Source organism: Mastigoproctus giganteus, chromosome 7, assembly GCF_048544385.1.
Source record: "Mastigoproctus giganteus isolate SK-2022 chromosome 7, ASM4854438v1, whole genome shotgun sequence".
NCBI lineage: Eukaryota > Metazoa > Arthropoda > Arachnida > Uropygi > Thelyphonidae > Mastigoproctus > Mastigoproctus giganteus.
Window position 1 is genome coordinate 57,416,463 of NC_143581.1, and position 20,798 is coordinate 57,437,260.

Consider the following 20,798-nt stretch of genomic DNA (forward strand, 5'->3'; position numbering starts at 1 on the left):
TTGTGGAGCATTAGGAGGTACCGATATAGGAGTGGCAGCTGATTGGTCCTTTTGTGCAGGTTTTTGAGAACTTAAGAGATACCGCGAGATGGGAGTGAAAGACTCCTTTGGAGGAATGGTCATGTCCGTCTGAGTTCCGATGGAACATCTCCCTGCTACCTTCTAGGTGTAGGTAGGTTTGTTGATATTCAGGGGTTTGACTGATTTCCTTGCCTCCTGGTATGATATATTTAGCTCTGCCGTCAGCCTTTGAATTTCTTTTTCTTCTTTCCACCTCTGGCATGCTCGTGAGTAGGCCGGGTGTTCGCCTTCACAGTTAATGCAGGTGGGTTTTGCGGCTGAACATGCTGTTGTTTCGTGGTCCTTTGCACCGCATCGAGCGCATGCAAGGACTCCACGGCAGGCCATTTGAGAATGTCCATACTTCTGGCATTTAAAACACCGTAAAGGGTTCAGAATGTACGGACGCGCTGAACAGTTGATGTATCCAGCTTTAATCTCATCAGGAGGTTTAGGAGAGTTAAAAGTCAGGATAACGCTCCTGGTTTTAACAATTTTTCCATCCCTTCGCGCAGTAATTCTCTTGACGGCAATAACTCCCTGGGGTTTTAATTCGGAGCAGATCTCCTCCTCGGTTACGTCAAGAAGGTCCCACTCCGAAATGACACCTCTCGATGAATTGAGTGTTCTGTGTGGTGTCACTGTTATAGGTATTCCTCCGATTGATGTTGTTTGGAGTAGATGTTCAGATTGCCTATCATTTTTAGTTTCAATTAAGAGGTCTCCAGAACGGAGCCTCTTAACTGATTTGGGAGAACCTGCTAACCCATCTAACCCTTTTTGAATAAAAAAGGGTGACATTTTTCCAATCAGTTTTTCCACTGGTTGAGTGCATAATTAGGAACCTTGGAACAGGCCCTGATGATATTTCTGTTAGCTGCCTCTTTGTAGCAATAATGCCATCTGAATCTATATCAATGTTTTCAGATAGGGACCGGGTTGGGGCCCCTGAAGAAGTAAGTTTATCAGGATTCATGAAGTTTTTTATATGGTTCAGTACCCGGGCTCCCCACCCACCACGGAGCCCAAAGGGACGTCCACTACCCAGCATGCAATAAATGCGCTAGGGAGTGGAACGCCAGGGCTACCCAGACACCATACCCGCACCGCCGCCAGCCTGAATCCTGTCCCTCGGACCATGAGGGTAGGGGCGTGGCATTGACACGGTTGACCCTCGCAGGCGAGCCTACTAGCCGATTGATCCTAGCCGGGCCTTCCAGGACCACCCGTCTTGTCGAAGAGCAGGGGCCAAAGTGGTGTATTGAAGCTGGGCCCCTCAACCACCAGGATCCCCCTTTCCGAATTTCCACGGGTCGCAGTGCACGGCAAACACGCCGGATTCCATTGATGTAAGCCTGGAACCTGGGCTGTGGGCATTGGATCCCAGTGATGCTAGTCTGGAAGTCCAGCAGCATCACTGGGAGGTCCCCTCACCACGTACAGGTGCCCACGTCGAGGGGCCAATAATGGCAGGACTTATCCACAATCACGACATCACGGTGTGGGTCAATGTCATGGTGGGTTGCCCAAACATGTTTGGCAATAGCTGAGTGCTCCACATCCGCTAAGCAGATTGCTCTTTTGTGTTTGGAAAGGCGTTTTTCGAGCCGTCTCCCAGTTTCTTCGATGTAGCAGCTAGTGCACTCATGGCAAGAGATGCGGTAGACCAACCCGCTTTGTAGTAGGGTGGGGACAGGTGTTTTTACCTTAGAGATGAAGGATCGTAATTTTCTGCCTGGGAGTTGTACGCATTTTATCCCATGTGATTTTAAGATTCTACAAACCTGTTGTGATAGGTTTGGGTAGTATGGGATAAAGGCGCTCGTAGCTGAGTTGGTCGCTACGTGGTCAAGTGTCTGCAAGTCACACCTGTCAAGGGTATTGATGGGATAGCCACACTTCATAAGATCCGCCTTGACTTTAGCGATTTCGGTGTGCCTCTCATTTACAGAGCTAGAGTGTGTCCAGGCACGAGTTAGCAAGGTTCGTGCAGTGGCAAGAAGATGGCTATGTGCGTGTGCTGACCGGAAGTTGGTAAATTGGCCAGCACACAGGTTTACGATGGACAGTTGTCTTCAGGATCAGGAACTAGACTCCTAAGTTCGATCAGTTCCTAAATTACAAGCCCTTAGGGGTTTTCCACACAACAGAGGTCATCATTCTTCTCATAATCGTTTTGAAAATCAGAGTGCATACCGAAACACCAAAAACACAGATAAAAATTCCCACACCTTTCTCAATAGAAATCTACCACATATTAATGACTTCCGGGTCTATTTAAACACTGGTTCACAAAACGACCCCAATCCATCAGATAATGTAAAGAACTTATCATCTGTTACGGTAACTTCTCAGCAAATAGCCCTATTAAATAAAGGTTTAAATTTTAATTTACCGCCGAGATTCCCCCTCCCCCCAAGAAACAAATGATTATTGATCTTGAGTTCGCTCTTAGAGATTTGCCTCAAAAAAACGTATTAATCCAACAGACAAATCGAATCATAAACCAAACTATCCCCTCAATATCAAAACGACATAGAGAAGAAGCAAAAGCTTTACACACACACTTAGACAAAACCGAGATATCATTATTCAAAAGGCCAACAAAGGCGATACAGTAGTTATTCTCAATAAAGGAGACTATATAAATAAATTATACACCATCATTTCAGACACAACGACATACGAAGAGGTTGCACCATCAGAGCTCAACAGCTTAGTTAACAAATATAACAAAATGCTCACCACCTATAGGAAAGATGACTACATCACTATGGCCCAACTTAAACAAATTAAAGCCTGCACATACAATATCCCAACCTTATTCGGCCAAGTAAAATTACACAAAACAGAATACCTAATTCGTCCAATTGTGTCATATAAGAATTCAGCTTTTGCTTCCTTAGCCATGTTCATTTACCCAATTCTAAATCCACTCCGAGAACTAACATATAACATAAAAAACTACGATGCTTTATTCATGAACCTCAAAGATCTCCATATCAAGGAGGATATGAAGTTATATTCACGGGATGTGACTTCACTATACACTAACGTAAATGTACCTTGCACCTTAGACATAGTCTGGGCCTACTTAAACGATGATAACATAAAAATTAACAACACCAGACTCCCCAAAGACAGAATATTCGAACTAACAAAACTATTAGTAAATGCTAATTACATTCTCTTTCAAGAAAAAATATACAGACAGATTTTCGGCCTCCCAATGGGCCTAAACATCAGTGGACTCATTGCCGAACTAGACTTAGACAAATTAGAAAAGATCCGTCTTGATCTATTTATACCACAGATCACATATTACAGAAGATATCTGGATGAAATCCTAATTATCACAGATCATTTGACCATAAACAATATTCTTCAGGTTTTTACTAACATCTATCAGAGATTAAAATTTGAATTAGAAATTGAAGCAGAAACCCACTCCATAAATTTCCTTAATTTTACCATACACAGATTAGGATAAAAACTAAATTTCAGCATATATAGAAAACCCACTAATAAGGGGATGCTTTTGCATTTCCATAGTTATCATCACCAACCATACAAAAAATCAGTCATGCTGAACCAATTTCTTAACGCCTTTAAATATTCTTCCACCCAGATTTCTCTAACCACTGAAATAAATGAATTAACTAGATTCTCAAATAGGGGTTACCCGCTAACCTATATAAACATTTATATTATCATGGGCTAAAACAATAGCCCGTGATAAAATAAACAACAACCTCGCAACAAACATTGCACAAAAATCCGACAAGACCAAAATACATTTCATCACCATTCCATATGTCGAGTACTGGTACAATAAACTTAACTAAATATGCAAGGGAACCGACATGAAAATCATAGCAAAACCCTTGAACAAATTATACACATTCTTCAGAAATTGACCTTCAAACACCACATTCCAATCACAGTATGACCTCGTATACAGCATCCCATGCAAAAATTGCGACGCTGTTTATGTAGGATCTACCATGGGAGTGGCACAGCTTTGAGCTAAACAACATGAAGCTTCTGTGCGGGCGGGTCATTCAAATACATCGAAACTTTCGTTCCACGCAATAAATGAACAATATTCGTTCAGCTTTAATGAAACAAAAATTATAAACATTCAACACAACTACCACAAACTAGTTATTGCCTTAGAGATGAAACTACATGAAACTTCAATCAATATCCGTAGGCCATTCCTATTTTCCGACGATTGGTCACTTATACACATGCGTGAAGAACAAACACTACAACATAAGACAAAAGTTTCGGATTAATTGTGAGTTGCTCTATCCCTGTTTTATTAGACCCCTAAATTTAACTCTAAAGTCCAGCTACAGGACCAAAAGAAATAATCGGTCCATATTTATTAAACAGTTCAGACCTTCAAAAATCTAATTTTATGCCAATCCACGTTTCCTTGCTGCCAGAGGTATGGTGTTTGAAGACAGAAGGCTTGAGTTGAGACCGCACGGTCTGAACACTACGGTTCTGACAGTGGGGAAGATGTCCCACCTGTTTTGCAAAATTGATATCGCCATCCTCAAGAATTATTAGCGAGTTGGACTAGGAGAGTTGGAAAAGAAGCTTCCTATATCTAAAATAAAGGTAATCCCTGTTGATTTATAATAACTGAATTAAGTACAGCCTTGGTTTTCATGGGAGAGCAGCTTGCCCATAAGCTAAATATCTCCAACTGCAATTAGCAGTCTCACATTGCACAGTGCAATGGCCATAATTGGTTCACAAAGCGGTGAAAATCAGTTTTAATGAACCTTGCTACATCCTGTTTCAATAAAATGGGTGGGTGTGGTTGTGGAGGATTCCTGGAGAACATCTGCTGCCAGAGTCAATTGTGCCAATAGTGCAGTTTGGAGGAGGTGGTGTTAGGGATGGGGACTATTTCTCATAGTATGGCCTAGAAACTTTGGTGGACACAGAAGGAATCATGAATGCTGATGCCTAACTAAACATTTTGGACAATTTCATGCTTTCTGCAATATTCACATTCAACAGTTCTTTTTCAATAAGACATTGTCCCATGCTATCCCACTACTGTTCAAGAATGGTTCATGGACATAAACGTATAGAGGTTGGAATTGCCATGCAGAGTCTAGATTTAAACCCTAAGGAACATCAACGGAATGAACTGGAATGTTGGGTGAGAGGACCAGACAAACATATCCCACACTGAGTCCAACATCAAGTAACAACAAGTAAATATAATTTCAAAAATTGAAATTATATTTACCTGCTGCAATCTACTGTTGAAGTTTTAGCTGCCCAGATACATTTTGCAGGGCAATGTACTATTTCTCTGCTTCCACCAATCTCAGCTTCTTACTTTTAGAATACCTATGTATCAGTTTAATATAATTTTTCTGAATCTCAATCTCAAAATTTTGCTTGCTTATCTTAAGAAAAATATGAATTTTTGTAGTACAAAATGTTCCATTCCTCTTTACTTTCTAACCCCATGAAAAAGATAAAATTCATATCCTTCAAGAAGTGAAGCCCTTTACCCTACATACAGTCAAAATCCAACTTTATTTCTTATTAGGAATAATTAGATAACTGTCTAGACATTTTGGTGTACTTTCTGTATACTTTGTCAGTGATGATGCTATCTCTACAATAACATCAGCTTATATACATCAGAATGAAGTGTTTTTTAGTTTTTACAACTTACATATATATATATATATATATATATATATATCTCACGATTATTCAATTCTCATAATTCGATTATATTTATCTCACAAAGCATTAAAGTAACACTTTATATATTTCATTTCAATGTATCACATCTTATTTTAGTAGAAACAAATTTTGAGCACTATATGTCATCTCATAAAACTACTACTTTCACCAACTGTTTTACCAATGTTAATTATCCAGTTGCCATCTGATGAGTGGTACTGATACAGCAGCTGTCAGTATGGAACTAAATGACCCTTTGGAGAGTATGCTGTTTGTTTGAAAACAGCACAATACGCAGAAAGTTGCCAATAATCTAAAACTTGGCTACTTACAAGAGAACTAAACCTTGTGATAGGTATTTTCTTTTCACAATGTTCAATACATTAAAAAGGAATGTAGTGGGTTTCACTGTTCTGCAGAGTCATATTTTTTACTTGCTAAATCTTATTTGCAAAGGCAATATTCCCCTTCCCTCTGATGTTCATCTGGAAATGGCAAACCATGTAGATGTGTGGGAATCATAAAGAGGAAGTTGTTCTTGCCCAGACCCGCATAGGACACAGTCATCTGACACATTTGTAATTGCTGAGTGTGATAACCCTCCTATGTGTGAGTTCTGTGACAGTTTTATCCCCGAGACATATTTTAATCAAGTGTCCAGATCTTAATGAAACGCGTTTTACCACTTTTACCCACCTGGCTGAACCCTATACACTCAGTCAGATTTTAAGTAACAATTTACCACTAAGGAAATATTTCCACAAAGAAATAATTTCAAATTTTCATTTTGGAACACTGTTTCATTGCATTCTGACAGACTCTTCCAGTCAAAACAGCATTTCAGAACGGTATTCTGAAAACTAGATTTATAAAAAATACTTTTACAGATTTGCACCTGCTATAAAAAATATCAGCTATTTTCAAGAAAAAAAACAGGATGGAGACAGCTTGATAACTTGAGAACATGAAGCTTGTTAATGTATTATATGAAATACCATTAAACAACTGCTCAATGTTTTTATAATTATTTTAAAATCACAAAATATTAGATCTACTTACCTGAGTATCTGAAGTTTCTTCTGGTTTGGCAAAATATCTACATTTACACAGTGTGCAGAATACTTTATAAAGCAGCTTCCTAAGAATATGCCAGTCAGTACTATTTGCATAGATGTGTCGCTGCAACTCATGAATATCATTTTGCTAAAAATTACAGTATTATCCAATGTGTATTTATAATAATAAACAGGAGGTAATTAAATTACAAGAAAATAACTTTAATATAAACATTTATTTTTTTAATTACAGATAACAAACTCTTAATTTGTTTAATTTAAAGCTAAAATTAGTTTTAATGATACATTAATCAAAATGACGAAGAAAAATCAGATACTACTATTAGTGGGGCAAGTGATGCAAGGAAGCACGCTTGTGCTAAAAAGAAAATTTCCCAATTCATCTGTCCACCCCCTCTAATAATTTGCCTAATCCTTCCTTAAATTTATTTAAACTAACCACATCTATAACACCAGATGGAAGTTTGTCCCGACAATCAATTACTCTAGTCAAAAAGCAAATTTCCGCACATCTGTCCTGCAGCCATCCATTTTCGATTTTGTGTTCCCGTATGTGTCATCTAAAAAAGAGCAAGGATACCATCAGCATTCAGTTGGTTCAATCCATTTAAAACAAACATTTCAATCAAGTCTCCTCACACGTTATTTAGTTTCCAGATACTGCAAATTGCAGCAACTGAAAATGCTAGCATCTTACCTTTTTGTGGCATTCACTAATCTTGTTATTCTTCTCTGCACCTATTCAAATAGATTTACATAATTCCTGAACTGAGGCTTCCAGGCTTGCATGCAGTAATCAAGATGTGAATTAGCCATTCCCTCATACAATGGGGTAATCACCTTCTTATTCCTGCCCACAAAAATCCTGTATATCATTGACAAAACACCATGATCTGTCCTGGCACGTCTAGGGATTTTGTCTTGCAATGCTCAAAGAACTTTATGTCAGACTGTAAAATCATGCCTATTTTTTTTTTTTTTTTTTTTAATTCTCCACTACCTTGTACCACCGAACTGGTATGTTATTCTGCTTATATAAAAAAAAAAGGTAAACTGCAGCCATTATCAACCCACTGCAGGATGGAAGCCTCCTCAACGATTCATGTTGAGGGAAATAGACCATAATCTGCCACGCTGGTCTAGTGCAGGTTGGCAGATCAACCATATTTAGCAGTCAGGGGCTTGAACCCCGGTCTACTCAAGGAGCGTGTACTACCGAAAGTCCCGCTCCTGACCACTGTTACCCAAATGCAGTAGCTTGCATTTATCAATGTTAAATGTCTCAACTGCAATTCTCAGCCGATCTGCATAATTTATCTAAGTCTTGTAATAGCATAACCTGATTCTTATCATTAAACACCCTGCCACCATTTGTATCATACTTAGACATTAACTAGATATTAAAATTGATATGCCTTGATCAATATCATTAATAAATATTGAAAACAATAAGGAACACAACACTGAACCCTGAGGGGTTCTGCTAACATTAGTCCAACAAGAGCTTTGCTACAAGAGTGGCTATTAATGCAACAAGGTATTAATAGCCACTCTGTCTTCAGCAACTTAACTATCCACAGCAGTAACTTGTCCCTAATGCTGCATTGCTTCAATTTATACAGCAGTCTCAAGTGGAACAATGTCAAAAGCTTCACTGAAACCTATATCAAAACTATATCATATCAAAATTATTTTCGGCATTATAACAGCTGCTTTATCATTGTCTCATAGTAGCTAATCATGATTAATCAGACAACCCCCCCCCCCCAACAAATCCATGTTGTTAGTGCCATATAACTGCATTTCTGCTAAAATAATCACCAAGCATACAGGTCTGTAAGTACAGTACTCACTTTGTTGTTTGATTCCCTTTATGAACACAGGAAACATTTGCACACCCCCAAATTTTGTAGGGACCTTCCCTGAACCCAGCAGTGCTCTCATAATGATGGCTAAAAGCTTGATTACCTCTTATCTTGATTACCTCTTATGTTGCTTCTTTTACTATAACTGAATAGATTCAAGCCCAAAGTGCTTTATTTACTTTTAGCTTCAACATTTTCTCTTCCATTTTCCACTCAGTTATAGCTTAGTATACTTCAGATATACCTGCAAAAACTTCATATTTTCTATAATCTGTGCTTGTCAACGCAAAATATTAGTTTGTCAGCAAGCTGAACAGGATTATCAATAGTGAGTGAATCAACGTGGTTCATTATTTTCTCTTCTAGTATTAACATAATGAATTCGTTGCCACTTTTCTTTGCACTCTTAGACAAAGAATGCAAAGAAAAGTGGAGCAAGTTTATTTGGAGCAAGTGGATGAGTGAAATGAGAAGGGCGTTTTTTTTTTCCCCCTTTTTTTGCTGATGCTATATAAGCTTGCTTTCTTGCATCATGTGCATTTGCTAATGCTAATATAAAAAGATTACTTGTAATCTGCTTTACTTTGCCTGATTCCCTTAGTGGCTTGATAGCAGATTAGTTTATACTTACTGTAGGTCTCCACATCCAAATAATTTATAAATATCCTGGGCAATTTTCATCTCATCAGTTTGTCCCACTAACAATATCTCTTAGCTGGCATAAACCACATCCAAATAATTTATAAATAACCTGGGCAATTTTCATCTCATCAGTTTGTCCCACTAACTGATGAGATAACTCTTAGCTGGCATAAAAAGCCTAGTAAGTTTTTATGATTACTACCCTGATCTCATTCCATTTAGAATCTGCAGTTGGTAAGAACATCAGTTTGTCCCATGGAAAAGAATTTAACAACTGTCTAAGTAGTCAATTTTATGAAAGAAAAATCCTTTCCCTTTACCCTTAGCAGTAGTTATGTTTCTAATTAAATCCCACATCTATACACTATGATCATGGCTGCCTAGTGGTTCCTTTATATGGAGATTCTTAATGCAGGAAGAGTCACTGCTGATGATCAAATCAAGAATATTGCTTTCTCACATTACATCTAAAATGCTGGTGTAGAAAAGTCATTGAAAAAATTCAGAATAAGTTATTAGCACATTGATTAATTATACATAAGTTTTCAATAAGTATTGGCAGTAGAATTGGGAGGAATAAATCTAGCAAAGCAAAAAAATAGTAATTTTTATTACCAAAAAAGATGATGCAATAAAGAAGCTGACAACTTGTACCTTAAAAGCGTTATACAAATGGTAAGTAGTATATAGGAATAAACACCAACTAAATAACAGAAAATTAATGATAATGTTCTGTTATTTAGTTCAATTTTATGAGATTTACAGTTAAAAATAAGGCTGCATCACAGAAAATATACCTGCTTGATATTATAAAATGATACTTATAAAAAAAAATAATAATAAAAAAGAGTCACTGGTTTTATCCAACAATTTCTTTATATTTACATAAGCTCTGATCCTACAAAATTAGGTGAAAAGTTATTGCAACAATTAATGATCTTTGGTTAAGAGAAAATTTCATTATATCTGGTCTGCAACTAATATTCATTAATTTAAATACATGTCCTCCAGTTTGTTACATGCACAAAAGAAAAGAAAAAAAATCCAATTATTTAATTTACTCAAACTTTCTTAAGTGTTAAATACGCTGATCAAGTCTCCATGCAGACTGTCTTATCTCGAGGATTTTGCAATCAAGTTTCTCTCCCCCACAGAGAGAGAGAGAGAGAGAGAGAGAGAGAGAGAGAGAGAGAGAAAATTGAAGTCTCTCTCTGTATAGAAATACTTCTTTGTAGTAATAACAACCATCTGACATTTCCACCAGTCAAATTCTTACCATCATAATATAATAATCCCTCTTGCAGTTCTCCCCTACTTCTTGGCAAGTTAGCACATGTATGTCCATTAGGATACTTCAAAGTAGTACAAGAGCCAAATCAACAGTGATAAAATGAATGTCTTTCTGATATCCATCTTCCCAGGCTAGCTGAAACATTTATCACTGGCTCAAAAACATAAACAAATACTCATGCATTACCACTATTCAAGTTTATATTCTATTGAATTATATCCCAACAAAATTCAATTGTATCCTGTCAACAAGTGCAAGCCACACTGAGAAAAAAAACCAATTCTGTGAGTTACTGTAGTGTGTGCCATCTATCATCAGTGGTCTTAATTAACAATTTTGTAATATTTCTTATTGCTACCTACCTCTCATGGTTTTTAGACTGATGAATTATCATTGAAATATAATTTTAATATATTTTTAACCACACCAGTGAAATTTTGAGGTTTTGAGGACCAGTCTGAAAAAGAATCTTCTAGATTAGAAAACAGGCCTTGTGTGTCGGGTTGCATTATATCATCAGTTTCTTGCGATAACAGACTAACTAGTTAAAATAAATTTTATTAAAATAAAAATGATATATACATAAGATAAAACAGAAATAAAATTAGATAAAAGCGTTAAAATACATAGATAGTAGCATTCAAAGCAGAGTGCCTCTTCATCAGGTAGTGTGTGAATGGTGTACTTCAGTATATATTAATGGTTACAATAACAAGTCAGTTGGGCATGATCATGTATCACGAGTCTGGTGTCGGTAAAGCAGAATTATGTACACGTGATGATCGGCAGCGCTCATCGCACTGCAATACAATACATTCTATAATAGGGTGTAAGTGTACTCCCCTCGTCCGAATCATAGTACTATTATTGGTGACTATGTGTAGTGCTTCAAGCCATGAGCGCTGGCAGTAATCACGTGAACAGTCAACGATTTCAATATCCCATTGGGGATCAAGATTGTGCTGCTCAACCCAATAATGTTTGGCGACAGTGGAGCATTCAAAATTAGCGGTTTGCAGACCACCTCATGCTCAAAAAGCTGATCTTTTAATCTTCTACCAGACTCACCTACATAACCCACCCCCCACAATCTGGACTCTTAATGCGGTATACGGAACCACTCTGAAAGAAAGGAGGAACTAGTGTTTTCACCTTAGAAATAATAGATGATAATTTCCTCCCCGGAAATTGCACACATCGTATATGATGGTGATGCAAAATCGTAACAAGATGTTCCGATACGCCCGGATGATAGGGGATGTAGGCGGTAGAGATAAATTGATTGAAGTGAGGCGGGTTAGATTTCATAACAAATTTCTGAGCCTGACGCTCACATCTATCTAGAACATGAGGTGGATGGCTGCAATTTGAAAGCTCCGCCCTAATTTTAGAAATCTCCAACTGCCTGTCACCAGTTGAACTAGAGTGCGTCCAAGCGCGGGAGAATAAGGTGTGAGCAGTGCTACGTAAATGATCAGGGCATACGCAGAGCCATAATTGGTAAACTGGCCTGCGCACATTGGCTTCCTAAACACAAATCCATGCGCTGGACTAACACATCCAAAAAAGGAAGGGTATTATCAACCTCTAGTTCAATCGTAAACTGAATGACGGGTGACAGGGAATTGAGATATTGCAGCAGCCCATATTCTGATCCCCGGGGTACAATTGCAAAAATATCGTCAACATAAAGACACCACAGAGTGATAGAAATAGGTAAGTTCAAGAAAATCTGACTCTCAAGTTCCGCCATGGTGATATTGGCGACGATAGCACTAATAGGGGCAACCATAGCACTGTTAGCCACCAATAATAGTACTATGAATCGGACGAGGGGAGTACACTTTTTTTTTTTTTTTTTTTTTTTTTATGTGAACCCCAAACACGAGAGGTATTAGAACCTATAGTACTTAGTACCGTGCTTGGGTTGGAGGTTGAGAAGACGAAAGAAGATATTTGTTGACATTGGACTTGAACTTCTGTAGATTGTAATTTTCAGGAAATACGTATGAAGGAAGGTTGTTGAAGAAAACGGCAGTTGAATGAATAAATGAGGAAGATGAAAAGTTGGTTCTGTGGGTTTGAAGTTGGACAGTAAATGGATGTTGGCTGGTGGCGGCACGTGTTCGGAGTGTTTTGAAAGAGAGAGCAGGAATTATAGAAGCTAATTCAGAAGAACAGTGCCCATGGAAGTATCTGTAGAAGAGGCATGCAGCAGAAACAGTGCATCTATGAGACAGCGAGTGGAGAGACTCTGTTAGGGATGAATATTTAATTAACCTAACTGCCCTCTTCTGAATGGAATCAAGAAGCCTGAGAGAGGTTTTGGGGGCACCACCCCAGATGTGGGAACAATATTCCATGGCAAGGTGGATTTGCAATTTATACAGAGTGAGCAGCTGTTTGGAAGAAAAGTAACGCCGAGAGCGAAAGAGAAAACCAAGTTTTTTAGATGCAGAGGAAGCAATATTTGTAATGTGCTTGTGCCAAGAGAGATTAGAAGTCAGAGTAATCCCCAAAAGAGATATAACCTTTTGCCTAGAAATTGGAGTGTCACTAAAGATAAGCATAGGAGCAGAAGAATCCTTTTTGCGAGATATAAGACAAGACTGAGTTTTAGAAGGGTTGAAATCAACTAAGTTGTCTTTGCCCCACTGGAGAATTACCTGAAGATCGACATTTAAGGAATTGGTAGCAGATTTTCGAGAAGTTGAAGCTGATTGAGCAGGACAAGGTTTCTCAAAATGGAAAGTTGAATGCAATGTGCTATCATCGGCAAAACTATGGATAGGATTTCCAGTCAATGGAAGAAGGTCATTGATATACAAGAGGAAAAGAGTGGGGGAAAGAACTGATCCTTGGGGGACACCGGCATTAGTGGAGAAGTTAGAAGACAGAGAGCCATCAACCATCACCCACAGTGAGCGATCAGAGAGAAAACTGGATAACCAATTACTAAAAACAGTTGGCAAACCATAAGATGGAAGCTTGTTTAGAAGACCTTTATGCCAAACACGATCAAAAGCCTTTGAGATGTCAAGAGCAACTACTTGTGTTTCACCGAACCTTTCCATTGAATTAGTCCATAAATGGGTAACATAAGCCACAATATCACCAGTGGATCGACACTGACGGAATCCATACTGGTGATCATTGATCAGACGGAAGGTTTCTAGGTAGTTTAAGAGTTGGCGGTTAATTGATTTCTCCATTACTTTAGAAAGAGTAGAAGTAATTGCAATGGGACGATAATTGGATGGGAGGGATTTGTCACCCTTTTTAGGAACTGGCTGGATATGAGCAAATTTCCAAGCAGAAGGAAAAACACCTTTAGAATAAGAAAGTGAAAAAAGGCGGCAAAAAATAGGAGTCAGTTCAGGAGCACAGGTTTGGAGAACAAGTGGAGAAATACCATCAGGACCTGGAGCTTTCTTAACATCGAGATTCATCAAAATCCTTCTGATATCCTTTTGACGGAAGACCACAGGAGGCATTGAATGGAGTGTGTTGGGAATGGTGGGAGGTGTTTTACCAAGATCATTAATACATGAGCTGGAAGAAAAATGGGATGCTAGCAGGTCAGCTTTATCCTTGGTTGAAGTGACAACAGAACCATCTGGTTTGGACAGAGGTGGGAGCAGAGATGGGCAAAAATTGCGGCCAATAGCTTTGGCAAGAGACCAGAATGCTCGGCTACCATTAGGGCAAGAAGCAAGTTTTCTACTCTTAGCCTGTTCAAACTCTAGTTTGGACTGATTAATAACTGCTTTACAATTGTTGCGAGCTTTGGTGTAGGCAGAAAATGAAATTGAAGAATTAGAAACAAGCCAATTACGATATGCAACATTCTTCTCTTGGACAGCCTTAGCACATTTATTGGAAAACCAAGGTTTAGATAAAGGACGAGATTTTAAAGTGGAGTGTGGGATAAAGGATTCCATTCCTGCAAGAATAATTTCACTGACACGATCTGAGCAAACGTTGACATCAGAACTTTTGAAACAGTAATCCGACCAAGGAAAAGAAAAGAAGTCTTGCAGGTCATCCCATTTTGCATTCTTGTAATGCCAAACAACACGAGGTTGGGAATAGCCATGAGATAAAGGTTCCATTGGAGAAGAGACAATCACCAAGTTGTGATCTGAAGTGCCTAAAGGAGCTCTCACTTCGACCGTGTACTTAGAAGGGTTGTTTGTGAGAAAAAGATCAAGCGTATTGGCTGTATGATTAGGATTGTCCGGTATTCTTGTAGGTAAATGAACAATCTGTGCTAGGTCATTAGTAATTGCAAAAGCCTCAGCATCTGCGGTGTGACTAGAAAACGGAAGCCAGCTGGGGTTGTGAACATTAAAATCACCAAAGAAAATTACCTCACTGTTAGGAGAGTTGGACTGGAGAAAGTCAAGTTGCAACGAGAGGAAGTCAAAGAGCTCCAAGTGATTAGTCGAGTTGGAAGAACGGTAGAGACAACAGATGAATTTGACACAATGAGGTAGAGAGATTTTAAGCTAGAGAAGATCAAAGAGAGGAGATTTCAAATTGCCAAGTCTCTGACAGGGAATATCAGAACGGACATATACACAAGTACCACCTTTGAGGCGAAAGGAATCATACAGCAAATAATTTGGGCATCTGAGATGAGCAGTAGTTGAATCAACCGATAACTGAGATTCTGTCAGAAAAAGTACATGAGGTTTGGCAGACTGCAAGTGGAAATGGACATCGTTGAGATTAGAATTGAGACCATGTATATTTGCGAAATGAATTAGGAAGTCCTTGGGAGGTTGAGATCTTTTCGCAGATAAGCTTGCTCTATTAGTTTGACAATTCATGGTGTATTCAATAGTAAGAAAAAGTGGGTGGGACATGCTGTATGAAGTAATGAAATTTTTGGATATGGTGTACATGTGGTAAGAATATACCCAGATCCTTGACATAACGTGGCCTCAACAATGCTCCCCCATACACACTACTCGGACTCCCTCCAGTCACTATCTGGCAGAGTAGAGGTAGCAAGATTATACACTAGCTGATCCGGAAGCCTCCTAGAGAGTTACTAATAGGTCCGGCCCGGTGTACTAACTAGCGGCCGGCCTGCGAAAACCGTTTTAGAGCTGTACCCTCGAAATGTAAGGATGACTGGATCTCACCACGATGTTCATCATAACCTCAAAAGTCATCAATCATACTGCATGATGGAAGAGATAGGGAAGGGTTGACCGGAACTTAGCTCTAGAGACTAAACATGGGTTCCACCACTTCAAGCCTCCAATAAGAAAAGTGGTGGTATTTCACCGGTTGATGAGAGTCATCTTCCACCTAGTATTGCCTGGTAACATAGAGGGGGCGGCGTTCCTCCATGTGGTGTGGGCGCCACACCTCGACCCCTGCTTACGTTGGTTTGTACCTGGGTGGTCACCCACCAAGTACTTGTGCATGGGGGTTATACCCAGGATTACTAACAGTCCCACCATCGTGAAGGTGCAAGCAGAGGATTTGGCTGTCACTGACCGTCCGGAGTTCGCCCAAATTGGGTCCACTTGACTTGAGTGTCACCCGAATATCAGTGCCATCAGCGTTTTAGACTCCCAGGTAGCAAGTACAGCTTGTCTGCCATATCTGAGAGAATGTCTGTGACAACCTCAAGGATCACTTACACCCTATTATAGAATGTACTGTATTGTAGTGCAATGAGTGCTGGCGATCATCACTTGTACGTAATTCTGCTTTACGGACAACAGACTCATGATACATGATCATGCCCAGTTGACTTGTGCTATTGTAACCATTAATAGATACTGAAGTATACCTGTCACAAACTAGCTGATGAAGAGGCACTCCGCTTTGAAAGCTACTATCTATGTATTTTAACGCTTTTATTATATATATTTTAACTCTCTTATCTTGTTATATTTTAATGCTTCTATCTTATTTTATTTCTGTTTTATCTTATGTATATCATTTTTATTTTAATAAAATTTATTTTAACTAGTTAGTCGGTCGTTGCAAGAAACTTTGATGGAATCTTCCAGAGTTATTTTGTGGAAAGCTACATATAGTTCTTTACATGATTGATTTCAGTATCAATTTCAAAGAGATGCTACTTAATAATCCACTGAGATACAGTTGTTGGCACTCAACTGGTTCAAAGGCTACTACTAGGAGATAGATACAATAAATGAATTTGCTTTTATTATCTTTATTGTAGTCTACTTCATTTGAGTACAATAAAGATAATAAGATTACTTACCAGACAAAGTACTTTTGAACTTTACACTGCTATATTGCATTGAGTCCAGCATTGTTTTTCATAAATATATATATGAATTTAGGGCTGTGTGATGTTTGAATAAATATATGGTAAGAAGAATCAATTTTTACAGCAGATCTGAACTGTATTAATACCATTACCTGAGCATCTAAAAAGAGATGACAGTATGCATCCTGGCCATCTCTTCCCGCTCGTCCTATTTCTTGAATATAGTTTTCAAAACTTTTTGGTAGGTTGTAGTGAATAACTGCCTTCACATCAGCCTTGTCTAAACCCATTCCAAATGCCACAGTAGCTACAATTGCTCTCAGCCTACCTAGAAGAAACATGCAAATTAATGAAGTAGCTCTTATTTTGCTGTAGTGTAATTTAACAACAGTAAAGATAAGATTATTACTTACCTGACATAAAGTGCTTTTGAACTGTACGCCGCCGTGTTGCACTGAGTCCAGCATGATAAGCTTCTACATTCCATTCAGATCTTCTGTTTTGTGCTTTAAAACAATACTTTAAAATTAATTTTCCTAATCATTATATCTTAAACTATTTTAAAATTTTCATGCTTATGTTTTTTTGCCTGTCTGAAAATAATTTTTATAATTTCAAGTGACAGCCAAATTTCCCTCCCTAAATTCTTCCTAAGCCAAATGTACTGTTGTCTATATATCAAACATATTGGACATTTGGTACCAGTGTATATATTTTGGTATATATTTATGAAATTTGGAGTAGATTCATATTAGTTCTGCACATTCTCTTCATTAATTACCTCTCAATGATGATGCATTCTTTTCTGATTTGGTTACAGTTTATTTATAATTATAAAAAAAAAATATATATTGTTGAGTATTGGTGTAATAAACAGTGAATATTAAAGGAAAAGTCAATTCTGGAAGATGCTGATTAATTGTATTATTTAAAATTAAATCAATTAGCACTTAGCTACAATTTGTTTTGCAATTTTTAGTGGTTTCTTGGGACTACTATGAATATCTTTAGTATATTCAATATACTAAATAATACTGCACTACAATTATCATTTCAGATCCAACTTTCAGTATCCAATATCAAGACAAATACTAAGGGAAAGCAAAGAAAAAAAGATAAAGAATATATAAAAGGTAACACCTATTATAAATTAATTACATAGGCTATATACACTGGTGTTCAAAGAAAGTGCATCACCCCTTAAAATTGTAATTTTCATCCAAATAATGTAAGTATATGGCAATATTTCTTACAGATTGCATCAGATAAGACTGGCATGCATATGTGATGATTTAATATTGCATCAGCTATTACTTTCAGTTATATAAGCACACCCTGCAAGAGTTGCAGTCATTGCTTGCTTGTGTCAGGATGGCAAGTTACGTGCAGTTGACACCACGAAGAAAGAGTGCTATTGTTTCTTAACGTGAGGAAGGATGTTCTTCCCGTCATTTTGCTTATAGAGTGTCTTGTAATCAGTCAACAGTGAGTAGATTTCTTTCCAAACTCAAATTTTGCTGTTAGGAAAAAAGGAACCGGACGCAAACGTGTCTCTACACCAAAACAGGACCAGGTTTTGAAGCACTTATGCCTTAAAAAACCGTAACTCTTCTTCATCTGAGCTGAAAAGAGAATGGGAAGAACATACAGGAGTGATAGCAAGTGCAGTAAGTCAGAAGGTGCCTCTTCAAAAATGGACTTGTAGCCAGTTGTCCTAAGAAGCCCCTCCTCACACAAAAAATTAAAAAGGCCCAATTAATTTGGTATAAGGAGCATGTCAAATGGACCCCCGAGCAGTGGAAGTCAGTTATTTTCTCAGATGAGAAGAAATTCAACCTACATGGCTCTGATGGGAGACAAACGATTTGCCGTAGACGTGGTGAAGAATACCATCCAGATTGTATGGATGGTATTCTTCCATTGTATGGTGTCTATAGTGAAATTCCCTACCAGTCAAATCATATGGGGGTGCATTTCGTATCACCTGCAGTTTATAAAAGGTTCCGTAAATGCCAATGGATACCTGGCTATATTGGAAGCCAAATTGCTGCCAACCATTAGAGACCATTTCAACCTGCCAAGTAACTGTATCTTTTATGATGACTCTGCTCCTTGTCATCCTTTAGCTTCATTTCTGCATTAGAGGTTCAACAGTAATGTGTTTACACTTGTTACAGGTGAAAAAATTGTTGGAAGAACGGCCCATTACAACTCTTAGCTGGCCAAGAAACAGCCCGGACCTGAATCCTATACAGAACTGTTGGCATGCATTGTGTGGAATGTGCAGTTGCCATAAAGAAACCAAAGACCCTTTGTGAACTTCAGGAAGCCATAATTCGTGTTTGGAACCACAAACTATCAGTTGATTATTTTCAGAAATTGATCTTGTCAATGCCTTGACAGTGTGCTGCTGTCATCAGGGCCAGAGGCAGTTAAACTAAATATTAGTTTGCACCCGATGAACTTTTCATTTTGTTTTCCATTTAAAATGATAAACCGAAGCAAACCCAGGGCTTCTGATAACATTTCAGTCGTGTTTACCAAAACTGTTGTATAAAGGTTGCAAATGCTCATTTTGGAATATTCTGAGAGCACCGGTCAAATATTACTTAGCTTTGCCTTAACTATTAATAAATATCTTTTGTTTATATATATCTATTTGTGATGCTAGTCATTAATGTAACATCCCATCATGAAAAAGGGTTAGAAATGTGAAATTCCTAGGTGATGCACTTTCTTTGATCACCAGTGTATATGGATTTGTAATTATAAAATAACAACTATCTTATATGGTTAAAATAACACAATCTAATGATTTGCTCCACAAATTAAGTGTATAGGTTTGATTTAAGCTTACATAAAATTTAAGACAACTGAAAAAAAATCACACCAAAAGTTATAAAGAAAGGAAGCTTACAGAATGTGAATTACAGAACTTTTCTGCCAACAACTGAGGAGGGAAAATTTTTAACTAGGATGGCAAAGAGAGCAAGAAAGTGACCAGTTAATCTTGAACCAAATATCTTAGCCTCATTATAAGAAAGTACTTGGGACCACTGGAAGGTAATTAACCAGGACTAAACTTAAAAGAGGAAATACACCAAAATTCTACATTTGCATGTACCATCTATCACATGAGGAGAATAATATGAATTAAATCTATTATACTATGTTTAGGGTTAGGCATTTGTCACAAGGAAAAAAAAAAATGTAAAGAAAAAAATCACAGGTGATACCATATTTGGTAATATACAAAAATATGAACTAAAAAAATAAATGTACTTTTTTAATTATCTAATCACAACATTACATAAATTCTTAAACTTAAGTACACAAATAATAACATGTCTTGTATCTTGAAACTGGGCATTATACATTATTAAATTCTCATCCTTGATATCTGTTTTGCTACATGTTTCCATTACTTGAAGACAAACAGTAGCAGCTGTCAAAGGTTTGAGAAAAGTTAAAATTGAAAAAATGCTGTCCATTTAATATTATTAAATTTTGCAGCAGAACGTAAATATCTTACACTAATATTCCACAAGGACATAGTTTCAGAACTACTGGGCTAAAATATTAATTATATGGAGGGAAAAAAATGCATTTTCCATTTAAGGTTATACAAGCAAGTAGCTCACATACCCATAATCCACCAAACAAACTGTTTACTAATCAGATTGGTCAGACAAGGTTTTTCCTTAACAAATCTATGCTGCAATACTATATAAATGTATTTCTGTCTAGATAATCTTCCATTACATAACCACTACTCCTTTAACCACTGACTCCATTATTTTACAGGAAATGAAAGTCAAGCTAAATTATTAACAAGGGGTTGGTGATTTCACCAAAATAGCTCTCTTTAAACAAAGGTTATA

General features: G+C 37.7%; 1 protein-coding gene across 1 annotated transcript in view; it reads right to left on the reverse strand.

Annotated features, from left to right (window-relative positions):
* The window catches only part of RecQ4 (RecQ4 helicase), a 398,588-nt gene that overhangs the window by 99,337 nt on the left and 278,453 nt on the right, over nt 1-20,798 (reverse strand). The window contains exons 17-19 of the mRNA XM_090378321.1: nt 17,331-17,423; nt 17,070-17,245; nt 6,844-6,987 (exon numbers count right to left, since the gene is read on the reverse strand). Coding sequence (XP_090234447.1) covers nt 6,844-6,987; nt 17,070-17,245; nt 17,331-17,423 — 413 coding nt within the window. The remainder of the gene's footprint in view (nt 1-6,843; nt 6,988-17,069; nt 17,246-17,330; nt 17,424-20,798) is intronic.